The 16,947-nt window shown below is 38.2% G+C and overlaps 1 protein-coding gene across 3 annotated transcripts; it reads left to right on the plus strand.

Annotated features, from left to right (window-relative positions):
* Positions 1–312: 312 nt before the first annotated feature.
* Positions 313–16,642, plus strand: LOC127435060 (CSC1-like protein 1). 3 transcript variants are annotated; one of them, XM_051688207.1, is made up of 23 exons: positions 313–435; positions 2,900–3,061; positions 3,197–3,276; positions 3,577–3,646; positions 3,720–3,757; positions 3,981–4,123; positions 4,323–4,374; positions 4,471–4,579; positions 4,655–4,725; positions 7,368–7,448; positions 7,583–7,709; positions 7,792–7,925; positions 9,761–9,943; positions 10,085–10,238; positions 10,353–10,459; positions 10,546–10,632; positions 12,505–12,564; positions 12,705–12,867; positions 13,008–13,113; positions 13,207–13,374; positions 13,536–13,651; positions 14,766–14,822; positions 14,948–16,642. In XM_051688207.1, exons 1-23 carry the CDS (start codon positions 421–423, stop codon positions 15,086–15,088), a joined length of 2,424 nt encoding a protein of 807 aa, XP_051544167.1. In that variant the 5' UTR covers positions 313–420; the 3' UTR covers positions 15,089–16,642. The 3 variants fall into 3 exon arrangements, with proteins under 3 accessions (XP_051544167.1, XP_051544168.1, XP_051544169.1); XM_051688208.1 differs by having other exon boundaries at positions 14,766–14,803; positions 14,947–16,642; XM_051688209.1 differs by lacking the exons at positions 313–435; positions 2,900–3,061; positions 3,197–3,276; positions 3,577–3,646 and having other exon boundaries at positions 3,728–3,757; positions 4,039–4,123.
* The last annotated feature ends 305 nt before the right edge of the window (positions 16,643–16,947 follow it).

Consider the following 16,947-nt stretch of genomic DNA (forward strand, 5'->3'; position numbering starts at 1 on the left):
TGGAGTCTTCATCACATGTAAGTGCTCATGATTTTATACATTACTATTCATCAATTTAGGAGTAAAACCTTTTAAATGAGGAAAAAAAATACTGAGTGCAACTTTAAGTTTAGAAATGCCAAATGTGATTAAAATGAGTATGCAATTATGCACCCTTTTCTGAAGTGGTTATGTTTAATACACATTATCTTAATTTGTTACTCAAAAAAGCATCTTGCTGTGCATAGTTACTGAAATGTTTAAGAAGATATTTTTGCGTGTAATGTGTGTTGTGCTCTCATGCATCGGTGTGTTTGACTCTGGGCGGAGATCAGTGTGTATCTGCGCATATGCGGATGTGAGACTTTGCGAAGTTTACTTTGCTCGCCTGAGTTCGTCTCCGCTGAACGTCCGACAGGTTTTGGAGAATCCAGAAGCGGAATGAAGTCCACCGAGGTATGCTTTTGTTTTGTAACATTTTTTATAATATTCATAGGATACAAATGAGGTCCAGAGCGCAACAAGTCTTTCGGTTCATGCTGAAAGTTGAATCAAACTAACTTGGTCGGGCCGTTTGAAGATTCAGATGCATTATTACGTCACCTGTCACACGCTGGTCGATTATTGAAGCAGCTCATTGGCACCTTTGTGTTTGTTTTAATGCGTGTTCATGATAAAGTGCGGTTGAGACGCTGTCTTGTGTCCGACCGTCGGACAATGAGATTTTAGTTGCTGTTTAGTGGACTGTCCAATGTCCCGTTACGACCATCAGCTGTCACACAGTGAAGAAAGTTTAGTTTTCAATCATGCACAAATGTTGCCTTGACTATGGCAAATCATAACAGAACAGCCAGTTAGATAGGAGCATAAAGCAATAAAAACACGAGATATAATTAAAACTGATTCTGTAAAAAAAAAAAAAAAAAAAAAAAAAAGTGAAGTAGATAAGATGTTTCATGTGATGCAAAATGCTGCCTAAACTATGGCATAACACTGCATGCAGTTTGTTAATGGTCCACTGCAAAAGGGTTAGGGTATCCACATTATAAGAACACACTGAAAGTGATCTTTCTTGAAAGAAATCTCTGTTGAAATCTGTTTTGCCGTCATGTCTGCGTGATTTCACAGTTGCATCTGACACATTGGGAACCAATAATTTCTCACTGATGGGTAAGCTGAATTCCTCAGTCAGTGGACACATAGTAGTTTCACTTACTCTAATGCGGTTTTAAGGCAGCTACCACTACTTCTGCATAATCTGTGCCTTTCAGCCCAAAAAACACTCTCAGGAGTAAGAAAAACTCCTATGTGCAAACGCTGGAAACCACAGGGAGGTATGTCGATAAGATATGATTCTTATACTAGTCCTCGATTTAAACGCCCCATCATGAAGTCAGTTGAGGATCGGTAGGAGACACCCATCCACAGCGAGTGGGTGTATTGGATACGGGAGATGATGACTAAATAGAGCTGACCACAAAATTGTGCAGTCAGTGGTTATATTTTGATCCTTTTCTGTGGAATTTATAGTGTTAAGTGGATAGTTCACCCAAAAATGAAAATTCTCTTATTATTTACTCACCCTCATGCCATCCCAGATACATATGATTTTCTTTCTTCTGCTGAACATAAACGAAGATTTTTAGAAGAGTATCTCATTCTGTTGGTCCTTACACTGCAAGTGAATGGTGACCAGACTGTTGAAGGTCCAAAAATCTCATAAAGGCCGCATAAAAGTAATCCATAAATTTCCAGTGGTTAAAACCATGTCTCCAGAAGCGCTATGATAAGTGTGGGTGAGAAACAGATCATTATTGAAGTCCTTTTTCACTATAAATCTCTACTTTCGCTTTCTTATTTTTAAAGTGAAAGTGGAGATTTATGGTAAAAAGGACTTAAATATTGATCTGTTTCTCACAACTGTCACATCGCTTCTGAAGACATGGATTTAACCACTGGAACCTTATGGATAACTTTTATGTGGTCTTTATGAGATTTTTGGACCTTCAACTGTTTGGTCACCATTCACTTGCATTGTAAGGACCAAAAGAGCTGAGATACTCTTCTAAAAATCATCATTTGTGTTCAGCAGAAGAAAGTCATATGCATCTGGGATGGCATGAGGGTGAGTAAATTATATGAGATGAGAATTTTTATTTTTGGGTGAACTATTGCTTTAGGACTTTTATGATCAATATGCCACAAATAATTGTATTCCATCATCAAGGACCTTTAATAATAATAAATATGAAACTTTAATGCACTTTTAAAATAACTTTTAGGCACTATTATGGAATGTTCTCAAATTCCCCATGAATTTATGGTGTTGATGTGCAATTATCATGTGATCTAGACCATTGTGAAATTCAGTTTTGCTTGCAATACAATCTTAAAAGAAAAAAAAAACCTCCCTCTCAGTTTTGACCTGAATGCATGTGACATTTTACTGACTGCACCCCCCTTAAAAAAAAAAAAACCCCTTTCATTTCCTTCCCAATTTGTCAACATCATTTAGGCTAGTATATCAACTGCCATCTGGAATGTTGTTTACTACCATATTACTGGCATATATGCCCTCTGAAACACCCAACAACTGTTGTGTAATATTTAGAATAGTACTTTGTGGTTCATCTCTTCTTTAAAAGTGAAACTGAGGAAATGTTTTTCATATGGTTGTCCTCCCACAATCTACAGCCACCTCATTGTGACATGGCAACATTTAGGCTACCTTTAAGTATTGCGAACTGTGTTTCTGTTGACCTCGGCCTGATTTCAGCTGAAATATTGATAAGACATAATCGCAAGGGGTAGAAAAAGCTTAAATGACAACAAAACCCTAGTCATTCAGTTTGTGTGGCCCAAAGAAAATCATACTGTACACTCTAGTCTGTACAGTACCGAGGGCCTGTTTCTTTTCCAGATGGCCTCCACATGGTGGGGGCACCTCCCCCTGTTGGTGGATAATGGAACTGGGCATATGGACAACAGTAGCTGTTTCAGTGCCACACAGAGCACTGTACTAAAGGGGGTGACATTCGGAGGAGTACCCACAGTACTGCTGCTAGACTTTATAGTCTTTTTGGTAAGTTCTTATTTCATAAATTATATTATGTTAGGTTACATAAAATATTGCTTAGCAAGAGAGTTCATTGTGATCTGATTGGCCTATACATATTAGAAGAGCGTGATGTAATTGTATTATTGTTCCCATCTGCAGATACTGCTATTGGCCTTCACTCTGATCAGAAGGAAACTGTGGGATTATGGGAGACTTGCTCTTATCGCAGAGTCTGAGGGGTGTGTGACATTTCTCTCACTATGGAAACATACTGTGCCTTACTGTTACCATGGAAACATACAGTATCATATTTTTTGTAATTGTTTTCAATGTTACAAATAAAACAGAAACATTTGCGGCTTTTAAGTTGCCCAAATCTTATTTAAAAAAAATTATATTCTTTTTTTTTAAATTATTATTAATATGTATTATTATTATTATTATTATTATTATTTATTTTTAATTAAATTAACTACTTAATAAAAATAAATAAAAAAAATTAGCCAGTACACATGTGATGTGACTTATGTTTGTCACAGGCTGAGCGATGCCAATAAACGCCGTTACAGTAGAATGACATCATCCATTGAAGAACCAGAGTATGAGAGGGTGAGTTTAGGATTTATCATCCTTATTATGGCATCATCAGCATCATCATTATGATTTTCATCATTTCTTGTAGGGTTGCTGTTCTTGGCTCACTTTCATCATCAATATGGAGTGAGTGTACACACACACACACACACACACACACACACACACACACACACACACACACAAACTTGTATGCACCCAAAAAGCCTTTGTTGTGTCCTAATGTTGGTTTATATATTTTTATACTTATACATAAGCTCAGTACGGGAAGTTTAGATGTGAAAGTTGAGAAATGAAACTGAAGCGAGTGTGTGTGTGTGTGTGTGTGTGTGTGTGTGCATGCATACAGTGAGACTATAGTCAAGGAGAGATGCGGAGTGGATGCAGTTCATTATCTGTCATTTCAGAAGCACCTGATCACTCTGCAGTTGCTCATCTGTGTGCTGTCAGTGTCCATCATACTGCCAGTCAATCTGTCCGGCGACCTGCTGGGTACCTGTCACACATTCACTCCACCACATGTAGTCCTCATAGTGTTAGACATGTAGGCTATTTTATATTCAATCTGGTCTCAAGTAGGCTGTTACTGAAACCTTAGCTCTCACTATATGAAATATTTTCCTGTTTTTCTTCATAAATGACCTGTTATGTTTCGGTCTCTGCTGAAAGGAAAGTGATTACTGTTTTCCAGGCAATGACCCCTACAGTTTTGGGAGAACCACTATAGTCAATCTCCAGCAGGGGTATGTATGTGTGTTTGTGTATACAGTATGTCTTTAAATATAACTGTGTATGTGAATGTCTGTTTAAACTGTGATTTTTGTATTATGTCTCTTCAGTGATAAACTGCTGTGGCTGCACACTGTGTTTTCAGTTCTCTATCTTATGCTGACGGTGGCGCTGCTGAGACGGCACACTTCGAAAATGAAGGGAACTAAGAGAGAGACGGTAAGCCATTCTGCAATCTCACACACACATATACTTGTTGGTTGATGTCAGTCTAACAGGTTTGTGTTTTCATAGGCCAGAAACACCCTGTTTGTGAGTTCTGTTCCAACTACAGCCAGTGATGAGAGTATAAAAACTCACTTTATGTAAGTGGGAACACTTTTACAAGACTTCATGCAGTTCACTCTTATTAGCTGTTCACTCCATCTTTTCCCTCCTCTGACACACTGTTTGTTTCATTAGAAATGAAAGACATGTCCTCAGGCCACGTTCATATTAATCCGTTTCATGTTGAAACCTCAGTTTTCAGTTTCCTAACGTCATAGTTTTCCAAAGCACGCTGTTGTGTAGAGCGTTTTTGTTTTCAGTGGAGGAAAATGCCGTTCCGGTGTGGATGAGAGGTGTTTTCAAATAGAAGTTTGGCCTCTGCTTATAGTGAGATAACCAATGGAATTTGTCCCTCTTTGATGTTGGCTTGACAAACCTGGCCTGAAAGTTTAAAAAAGTTTTAAAAGCTTGAGGTTTAAAGGTTTTACAGACCTTACAACAAACAGCCAGCTAGCTATCTAGGGCAGTAGGACCCGGGAATGGCTGCCCCACTTCCCTTCAGCAGCTCAGTAGCATGTCAACATTCACTCCGTGAAGAATACCTTTGGATCTACACATCATATAACGCAATATCTGGCTTTGTTTTAATCGGGATAATTTGCATTAAGTAATTGTGTGTAACAGTTTTTCATATTGTGTTTATGTTTCATGAAGAAAAAAAACACACGACAAAAGCCACATCTGTTTATAAAATATGTAACTCTATGCTGTACACTAATGAGCCAAAACATTATGACCACCTGCTTAATATGATGTTGGTCCTCCGCGTGCTGCCAAAACAGTGCTGACCCGCTGAGGCATGGACTCTACAAGACCACTGATGGCGTCCTGTGGTATCAGGCGCCAAGACATTAGCAGCAGATCCTTCAAGTCCTGTAAGTTGCGAGGTGGAGCCAATGTTGATCAGACTTGTTGGTCCTGCACATCCCACAGATGCTCAATTGGATTGAGATCCGGGAAATTTGGAGGCTAGGGCAACATCATATTCCTCAAACCATTACTGAACAATGTGTGCAGTGTGGCAGGGTGCATTATCCTGCTGAAAGAGGCCACTGCCATCAAGGAATACCATTGCCATGAAAGGGTGTACCTGGTCTGCAGAGTGTCAAATTGACGTCCACATGAATGGGCGGACCCAGGGTTTCCCAGCAGAACATTGCCCAGAGCATCACACTCCCTCCACCGGCTTGTCGTCTTCCCACAGTGCATCCTGGTGCCATCACTTCCACAGGTAAACCGCGCACATGTACACGGCCGTCCACGTGATGTAAAAGAAAACGGGACTCATCGGACCAAGCGATCTTCCACTTCTCCAAGGTCCAGTTCCGACGTTCGCGTGGCCATTGTAGGCACTTTCGACGGTGGACGGGCCATCATGGGCATAATCGATTAGCATTGGGCGATACAGTAATGCTATGATGGGACAATATATTTAAACTGGTTGAATAGAGTACTTTGTAAAGGCAAAATACTCTGAATAGGGAACTTTAAAACGTTACTACCATCACTATGACTAATGTTTTCATATGTCTGTGTGTAAACGTATGTGTTTTGGTATGTGTGTGTTTAACCGGCCAACATAAATTAGGCTATGTATAAATTATGTATATAAGCCACTTCGGAATATAAGTCGCAGGACCTTTCAGATGATGAAAAAAATCATTTGAATTAAGTTTGAATAGTCTTGTCTCATTTGAACAATCTGTCAATGTAAGTCTATGGGAGATTTGATCATCCGTTGTTCGAAAATAGTAAGTCCGATCAGTTAGAAAAGTCAGAGCATCCCGAGTCAGAACAGTCTGAAGGTCTGTACCAAGTTTGGTGGATGTTGCCTGAAAACTCTTATAAGGAGTTACAATTGATCATTTTGGTCATGGTTTGAGGATTTTGGAAAAACCCTAAACAATGTCTGTAGAATAACAGTATGATGGCTTTGTCAAGCCAACATAATTACAGGCAAAGCACGATTCAGATGAAAAATACTTTATTATTAATTTATTCATGAGTCATTCATAGTAATTGATTAATGTTACAGATAAATGTGCATTATATTTTTAATATGTACTGTAATAAATAATACATTATGCATAATGCTGTGGATAATTTTTTCACCACTAGTGGCAGCAAACAAAAGTGCAGTCTGATCCGGACAGGACACTATTGGCACAACCAATGGCTTGATTTTGGTGTGGGAATACCTGTTTGTTTGAGCAATGGTTGATGGGGATTGTTTGGTTGCTATTATTTATGCAATTCTTTTACACACTAATTTACACACTTAAAGTGATCGTTCACCCAAAAATGAAAATTCTCTCATCATTCACTCACCCTAATGCCATCCCCGATGTCTATGACTTCCTTTCTTCAGCAGAACACAAACATAGATTTTTAGAAGAATATCTAATGCAGTTGAATGGTGGCCAGACATTTGTAGCTCCAAAAATCACAGAATTTGGAGTAACAAAGGTCTGGCCACCATTCACTTGCATTTTAATGACCTACAGAGCTGAGAAATTCTTCTAAAAACTTTGTTTGTGTTCTGCTGAAGAAAGAAAGTCATACACATCTGCGATGTTATGAGGGTGAGTAAATGATTAGAGAATTTTCATTTTTGGGTGAACTACCCCTTTAACCCTTAAGATGTTTACATGTCTTAATTTGTTTAAATATTTGTTTGCAGAGAGGCGTACCCTACTTGTCAAGTGATTAATGTTAACTTGTGTTATGATGTTGCCAAACTGATCAACCTGTCCAAAAATAGGTGAAGACTTTTCTCTCTTTATTTTCCCCAAATATCATATTTTTAATGTTTTTGTGTGTCCTTAAACAATGGGAGAATCTTGTTAATTTGCTGTTGTTAGTTTTTTATGTTTAATGGCATTATATTGAAAACAGAAAGCGGGCTGAAAAAAACCTGCAGCATTACCGTAAGATTCTTGAGCGGCATGGCCGGCGTGAGGTCATCAACACGCGTCCGTGCAGCTACCTGTGCTGCTGCTGCCACTGTCAGAGCTGTGAAAAAGTATGATGAACCATACCATTAGCGGGGGGGAATTTGTGGCTTTGATGTTTTGGGCATCAAGATAATGTGTATTTCTGTATAGGTTGATGCTATAGAATACTATAGCTCACAGGAGGCTGCTCTAGTTGAAGAGGTAAATAAACTACAGGAAAGTGACCAGCTGGCTCCTCTGGGCATGGCTTTTGTCACCCTACAGAATGTATACATGGCCTCTTAGTAAGTGCTCTTCTGTCAGACTAACTACACAAGGTCTGTTCCAGAACCTAGTGAGCTGAGTAAAAATGTTGATTATGAAAATAAGCATATTTTATTAAGTAATAAAAGGTATTGATAGAAAGAGTGAGGCAGCTCACTCGGTTTTGGAATTTGCCATTCAGACACACTTTTCAATTAGTCTGAACTCAGTTCTAGTGGTTCTAAAATTCAGCTGATAATATACAGTTGTGCTCAAAAGTTTGCATACCCATGGAGAATTGGTAATATATGTACCATTTTTAAAGAAAACATGAGTGAGCAGGCGAAACACATTTATTTTATTTCTTATGGGATTCATATTCAACTGTAGGTTATAACAGAATGGCACAATCATAAAACAAAACATGGCAACAAAGAAAAAAATGAAATGACCCCTGTTCAGAAGTCTGCATACCCTTAGTTCTTAATACTGTGTATTGCCCCCTTTAGCATCAATGACAGCATGCAGTCTTTTGTAATAGTTGTCTATGAGGCCCCAAATTCTTGCAAGTGGTATAGCTGCCCATTCGTCTTGGCAAAATGCCTCCAGGTCATGCAAAGTCTTTGGTCGTCTTGCATGAACCGCACGTTTGAGATCTCCCCAGAGTGGCTTGATGATATTAAGGTCAGGAGACTGTGATGGCCACTCCAGAATCTTCACCTTTTTCTGCTGTAACCACTGGAGGGTCAACTTGGCCTTGTGCTTAGGGTCATTGTCGTGCTGGAAAGTCCAAGAGCGTCCCATGCGCAGCTTTCGTGCAGAAGAATGCAAATTGTCTGCCAGTATTTTCTGATAACATACTGCATTCATCTTGCCATCAGTTTTCACAAGATTCCCCGTGCCTTTAGAGCTCACACACCCCCAAAACATCAGTGAGCCACCACCATGCTTCACAGTGGGGATGGTATTCTTTTCACTATAGGCCTTGTTGACCCCTTTCCAAACATAGCGCTTATGGTTGTGACAATAAAGCTCTATTTTGGTCTCATCACTCCAAATTACAGTGTGCCAGAAGCTGTGAGACGTGTCAAGGTGTTGTCGGGCATAATGTAACCTGGATTTTTTGTGGCATTGGCTTTTTTCTGGCAACTTGACCATGTAGCTCATTTTTGTTCAAGTATCATCGTATTGTGCTCCTTGAAACAACCACACCGTCTTTTTCCAGAGCAGCCTGTATTTCTCCTGAGGTTACCTGTGGGTTTTTCTTTGTATCCCGAACAATTCTTCTAGCAGTTGTGGCAGAAATCTTTCTTGGTCTACCTGACCATGGCTTTCCACTTCTTAATAAGTGATTGAACAGAACTGACTGGCATTTTGAAGGCTTTAGATATCTTTTTATATCCTTTTCCATCTTTATAAAGTTCTTTTCTGCTCCCCATGGTTCAGTATCTAGCCTGCTCAGTGCATCCACGTGAGAGCTAACAAACTCATTAACTATTTATACACAGACACTAATTGCAATTTAAAAAGCCACAGGTGTGGGAAATTAACCTTTAATTGCCATTTAAACCTGTGTGTGTCACCTTGTGTGTCTGTAACAAGGCCAAACATTCAAGGGTATGTAAACTTTTGATCAGAGCCATTTGGGTGATTTCTGTTATCATTATGATTTAAAAAGGAGCCAAACAACTATGTGATAATAAATGGCTTCATATGATCACTATGCTTAAATAAAAGATTTTTTTTTTTTTTTTTTTTTTTTTTTTGCATGATCAGTCATATTTTCAAAATCAATGCCAAAATTTCACAATTTCTGCCAGGGTATGCAAACTTTTGAGCACAACTGTATCTGAGTGTCATTTGTTCTACCTCACAGTATTCTGAAAAATTTCAATGCTCTGGACTGTGGATGCGGGGCTAGGGGTGTGGCTGGAGAAGAAATGATGGGAGGTGTTAAGTGGGGGTGTGGCAGGGAGCCTCAGCCGTCCTCTAAGAGCACAGAGCTGAGGGTACGAAGATGGAAAGTGAGTTACGCCCCAAACCCACATAATATCTACTGGTAGGTTCCATTTTTGAAAGCGAAATCTGTAATATTACAACATGCTTTTCTTTGGGAAGATTATTCCAGCTGATCTTCTACACATTTGTTCTGTTTGTCATTGTATTTACCTCTTTTTCTCTCTTCACATATCTCTTAAAGGGAGAATTTGTCAGTACGTGGTTGGCGTTGGTGGTTGCGTTGTCTACTGCTGAACATTGCCCTGTTCATCCTCCTTTTCTTCCTCACAACTCCCTCCATCATCATCAGCACCATGGACAAGTTTAACGTCACCAAACCCATTCACTATCTGAACGTATGTGACCGAACAAATATTTTCATTCTGTCTACAAAACACACATAGTGATGCATGTATACTGTATGTACGTATGGAATACAGTGATGAAAAGACTGTGTGATGTGTTTTTAGAGTGCTGTTATCAGCCAGTTCTTCCCCACAATTCTACTATGGACCTTCTCTGCCCTGTTGCCCACCGTAGTGTATTACTCTACTCTGGCAGAAGCCCATTGGACCAGGTACATTCTTAATCACAAACACTCACATTCACACACAAGCAATTACACTCAGTAATGCTTGTCTATGTGTGTTTGTGCATGTGTAGGTCTAGTGAGAGCATGAGCATGATGTACAAGCTGTACACCTTCCTGATCTTCATGGTGTTGATTTTGCCATCACTGGGCCTGACCAGGTAGGAACTCTCTCTTTCTCTGAACAAACACACACTAAAGCAGTAAGCTAAAAGATGTTGTGCATTACAGTGATTTTACCACAGTTAAGGGGTGTTGATAGATTCCATGTAGTCTTGTGTAACAGGACTATAGCATTAAGTCTGGCATAAAGTCTGGTTTTACTGCCTGTTCTAGCCAAGAACTGCCCACTTAAACAGGAAGAGACCATCTGACCGACATGCAAAAGTGACCAGCAACAGTTGTTTATTTAAAAAATGTTTTTATTTTTTTTAAATAGATTATTCCAAAATAGACCAGCTTGAAAAAAAGGGTTGTGAGTGGTTGTATGTGCTTCCCAAACCGCACACTTCTGCACTCTTCTGTCATTTTTAAGTGTAAGTAGTGCAAGTCGTTTGTTAACACTGAAAATGCAACAAAAAGAAGTTTGCTATGAATACCCGGATGATGCACTTCAACCATCAAAATGGTGTCTAATCAGCCAATCGTGTAGCAGCAGTGCAATGCATAAAATCATACAGATACGGGTCAGGAGCTTCAGTTAATGTTCACATCAACCATAAGAGTGGGGAAAATAATGTGATCTCAGTGAATTCGAGCGTGGCATGATTGTTGGTGCCAGATGGGCTGGTTTGAGTATTTCTGTAACTGCTGATCTCCTGGGATTTTCATGCACAACAGTCTCTAGAGTTTACTCAGAATGGTGCCAAAAACAAAAAACATCCAGTGAACGGCAGTTCTGCGGACAGAAATGCCTTGTTGATGAGAGAGGTCAACGGAGAATAGCCAGACTGGTTCAAGCTGACAGAAAGGCTACGGTAACTCAGATAACCACTCTGTACAATTGTAGTGAGCAGAATATTTCAGAATGCACAACTTATCGAAACTCGAGGCGTATGGGCTACAACAGCAGAAGACAATGTGGGCACTTTATCAGGACCATAGTGTTCCTAATAAAGTGCTCAGTGAGTGTTTGTACTTTGTTTGAGATACAAGTGTTGAACTGCTAAAGCTTGCAGCAACACCTCACATGTGTTTGAATCGACTCTTCCGTCAGCTGGTAAACGGCGAATGCTTTCATGTAGTAAAAAACTGTGTTCCATTTGGAATTCATACACTACTTGGCTGAGTGCATAGTGTATATTTTAAGTGCATATTGTATATTGCATCATTTGTGAAATAGCTTTTGTAATAATCAGAATTTTGTCTGGCCAAAAGTAATAAATTGGTGTTTCTTCATCTTTGGGCCATTTTTTTGTCCCAGGGGTTGATTTTAAAATAAAACTAACAGATTTCTTTCTTTTTTTGCTATGTGAAGGTCACATTAAAACTGACTTTTTGGCATGCCTTCGTTTATTTTTGGTACATTTCAAAGGCCTTTTATTATTGATTGAGACAAGTGATGTTTGAAAAACACAAAGAAAATTGAAGGTAAATATCACTTGTTGGCAGAATATTTTTTAATTTGTTGTAATTTCCAAACAAGCTGTAATTTTGCCAAATTATGCAAAAAAATGTCAAAACATTTTTGCACAGGGTTGGAGAGTAACAGAATACATGTAACGGGATTACGTATTTAAAATACTAAATATAATGTAATTTCCATTACAGTCTTTTCCACCACAGAATTCTATTTAAGACAGTACAAAATTTGACATATTCTGGAAATGATACAGTGGTGGGGATTTTCATGACTTATGAAAGCGACAAAAGTTGAAGAAACACCCAAATACTGAATAATGTCACACACATAACTCATTTCACAGGTAAAGGTGTGTCGCCACTTCAAACAGGACACTTTAACTCACATAACTGCTCTAAGTAAACACCTCTGATGTTGATCTAATGTTCAGATCTGTTGCCTTTTCCCTCAGTCTGGACGTGTTTTTCCGCTGGGTGTTCGACTTACAGTCTGACAGGAAGCTGAGGTTTGAGTGAGTATTGCTTCATCTGTCGTGCTTTCCCATACTATGTATTTACAGAAAAATCTGAAAGTTCTTTTTAAATGTTTTAAACATTTATTGACATGCACATAAATAGATGCCTCTAAATATAGTCTCTCTCTGTCTCTCAGGTGTGTGTTTTTACCTGATCAGGGGGCGTTCTTTGTAAATTACGTGATCGCGGCAGCTCTTGTGGGCTCCGGCATGGAGTTGCTGCGGTTGCCAGGGTTACTGCTCTACATCGTGCGACTGGCACTTGCACACTCGGCTGCTGAGAGAACATATGTTAAACAGGTCAGTTTTTGACCTTTGACCTTTCAAAGAGGATTTGAAATATTTACCAGAGAACCTTAAACTGATTTGAATAGACTTCTCTAATTCAGTTGTAATTTGAATTTCTATTATCTTATCTCATCCCTGTTTTCTCTCTGTAGAATCAGGCATATGAGTTTCAGTATGGAGCAATGTATGGATGGACGCTGTGTGTGTTTACAGTCATCATGGCGTACAGCATCACCTGTCCTGTCATCGTCCCCTTCGGTGTGATTATTTTCCTCAAAGCCTCTTACACAGTATGACTGTATTTAAAACTCCGTTAACATACAGACTTCTCCTCTAATGTCAATGTTGTAGGTGTGCTGTACCTGTTGCTGAAACACCTGGTGGACAAACACAACCTCTACTTTGCTTATCTGCCGGCCCGACTTGATCGGCAAGTTCACCTGGCTGCTGTCAATCAAGCACTGGCTGCACCAATCATATGCCTGTTCTGGCTCTACTTCTTCTCTGTGCTCAGAACAGGTACCGCCCATTAATCACTGATTGGCTGAATACATGTGTGCTTCTCAGTCTTAGTCGTGAGAAGATTCACATTTTTGTTGTGCTTTATATTGTGAGGAATTTTATTAGTGTGTTGGATAAATGTGTTTACTGATGAATCAAACTGTTCTGTGTCTCTGCAGGCTTCATGGCGGCCACATCTCTGTTCACATTAGTGGTTTTGTGTGTGACCATCCTCATCGGTATAAGTTATACCTGCTTCGGACACTTCAAATACCTCAGCCCCCACAACTACAATGTAAGATGACATTTGTTTCATTATAAGTGTAATGTCAATGTTTTTAAATATCCTTGTGCGACCCCACGTAAACGTATGAATGTTGAATTTTGGCTTCACTATATGCAATACAGAATTTAATTTAATTTAAACTGACTGATCTCAGTTCAGAAGACTCAGTACTGTCAGTAAAGGGTTAAACTTTTGACGTACAGAGTCATGTGACAAAACAACATAGTGCCGATCACAGCAGAGTTTGTCTTTGGGAGAAACGTCACAAAATTAAATGCCATTTGTAAAATTTGTGTGATTTATCACAAAACGTCATGCTGCTGAACACAATGCACACTATAGTGTACAACAGCACAAGGTTTTCATTAGAAATCCTATATTTACTGTGCATTTTTACATTGAGAATGTTTTATTTTTTTGCTTTTAGAGGCTTTATATGAAGAAAATACTGTGCATTTCGAACTGTTCTGAGACCAGTGCAGACAGAGAGCACACTGGAGGTCAAGTCATTCACTAAATAGGGAGCAAGGGAGCTTCCTATAGCTTTCCTATGAAGCCAAATGCATTCAATTCAAAATTTCTATCAAAAGTTCAGTTTTAGGCTGCTGATGATGCTTGAACTATTCAACATGGTTGGCAGACATGGAACAATGGTTATCAGTACTTAGATTCAGAATGTATAATGTATAATTTTAATTTAACATGGTTGGCTGTGATTTGAACCATTTTGGCTATTACTTATCACAAATTAGCATAATTAATTCTGATTGCTAAAATGCTTCAGCACTGGCAATCACTTGTTTGTTTGACAGTGAGACAAAGAGAGAACAGATTTTGCTGACAAAGTAGAAAAAACATTGTAACATAAAAGTTAAAAAAAAAAAATGATTTGTATAGTTTTTTTTATTTGTGCTTTTCCCAATACACATTGTTCCAAAGTGATTTTATAGAAAATTCGCTGTAATGTCTGAAAAAACAAGAATATCCAACACTCCCGGAAACATAATAAACAATTTGATAAAAACTAAAAATCTGACTTTTTATAGCTTAGTATTTATTTTAAATTTCACAATGTACACTTCCTCTATTTTTATATACGTGGATGTCTGTGATGTCTATTTAGGTTAAAGAGGAAGATGAAGATGCTACAGATGGTGCCTCAGAAAGCTCATGTGCCTCGGTAAGTTGTTATTGAAACTGTATTGTTGCTATTTCAGTTATGAGGCAATTCAATATTATGTCTGTCTGACTTTGCAGTTTTGTCTCTGACTCTTTCTCTCTCTCTCTCTATCTTACTCTTCATAGGTGTATCTTCCCAAAGTGCTTAACCCAGACTCATTGTCTGAATCCTCTGATAGGGACGGTCCTCATCAGTCATACGGCACAACGGACACAAGCCCGGCCTTTCTTAGCATAGAGGAAGACTGTCCAGATTCACATATCTAACAACATTAGTCAACACATCCACCAATCAGACGGCATCTATCAATATAACCACCAATCACAACTGCCCTTACGTAATCCCAAACATGGGAGCAAAACAGACAACCTGGAATGTTAAGTGACAATTTGGAAAGTCCAAATACTCCAAAAAGGGGATTTTTGTTTTTCTTTTTTTTTTTCTTTTTTTAAAATCAGGCAGCTCTTGAGGAAACATAAGGAACATTTATTTATAAACTTCTGCGTAATTTATGCAAAGGAGCTTTTTGGGAACCAATTTCTCTTGCCAAAGACTGAACTGTTTTTACTTCTAAATTGCCATTCAGATTGCCAAACATTTCTAGATTACAAAAGGAGCCTCACCAATGAGCGTTTGCCAAGGTTAACAAATTTAGCTTTAGTAAATGAAAGCGCAAACTTGAACTGACTTTTAATCTCACTGGTGCCTTTTTGGAAGCAACGGATCATACACTTTATAACTGTAATTTTGCTGAATATTGAGTATTTGCTGATTTTTCTATGTTTAAACACAATTTTATACAAACGTTAATGTATTGATATTGATTGATATTTTGAGCTCATCCCTCAGTGGCCTTTCATTGAAATATTTCAATTAATGTGTGTTATGTGCAATACTGGGTAGTAATGGATTACGTGTAATCTGTTTTATGTAATCAGATTATAAAAATCAAGTACTTATAATTAGATTAAATTACATTTTAAGATACTCATAATTTATTGATATACTTGACTGAAAAACGTTATAATTTATTGATCCCCTAATTCAGATTTTTTAAAATATTTAAAATGTTGAATTCTAAATCAGCCTACCACTAATATTCATTAGACCAAGCCTTCTCATGACAAATAATAATGCAGATTATTTAACACTGCTGATTTATAGCTGTGAAATACTATGTCTACATCAAATCAAGTGACCTTCATTAATTATTGATTCTGGAAGTCTGGACAAAAAAAAAATATATATATATATACAAACCTGGAAGACTATCTTTTTCTGCCATCTTGGCCAAAAATGGCAATGGAAACACAAAAACATATAATCATTTATCATATTTTTATTCATTAAGTTTTCTTAATTGCATTTAATTAACATTATATCAAAATAGTATTGATTATCCTACTTTAATACATGTGATAACAAATAAACAAGAGTAAGGTAAGAGGTAATCCAAAAATAATCAGATTAGATTACCTAAAAGATATAATCCAAGAGATTACGTTACTGATTGCAATTTTGCCATGTAATTTGTGATCTGTACCAGACTGCAGTTCTGAAGTAATCCACCCAGCAGTGTGTGTGTGTGTGTGTGTGTGTGTGTGTGTGTTGAATGAATAGAATTGAATGAATAGACTTATCTGTGGCTGTTTGAACTGGTCATCAGTAGGTGGCACTGTTGCGTTCTGATTCACCTCCGAGCAATTCAGGCCAAAAGAGGCGAGACTGGTTTGGGGCAGGAAAAAATCTCTTTCTTTTCTCTTCAACAGTAATGCAATGTAAATAAATTGTATGTGGATATAAAGGGAAAGTCACCCCCACTGAAAGGCTGTTTGGTGTTTATGCAGTGTGTAGGATGGGAACACTGCACACTATGAAAGTTTTCTGTGAAAATTTAATTTTAGTAAGTAGTAAGATTAGTATTCATCCTGAACATAGTTTAAGCTTGACATAGTTCCTGTTTGTGTGTGTTCTTCTGTATACGTTCATTATATGAAAGAAACAGTAACTGAATTGTAATTGCTGACCAGTTTAACGGCTCAACAATTGTGAGTCTCATAGTCTTAAGCCCCAGATTCCTGGTAATGGATGAATGAACGCACCCCACACAAACTCTTGACATATC

Source organism: Myxocyprinus asiaticus, chromosome 45, assembly GCF_019703515.2.
Source record: "Myxocyprinus asiaticus isolate MX2 ecotype Aquarium Trade chromosome 45, UBuf_Myxa_2, whole genome shotgun sequence".
NCBI lineage: Eukaryota > Metazoa > Chordata > Actinopteri > Cypriniformes > Catostomidae > Myxocyprinus > Myxocyprinus asiaticus.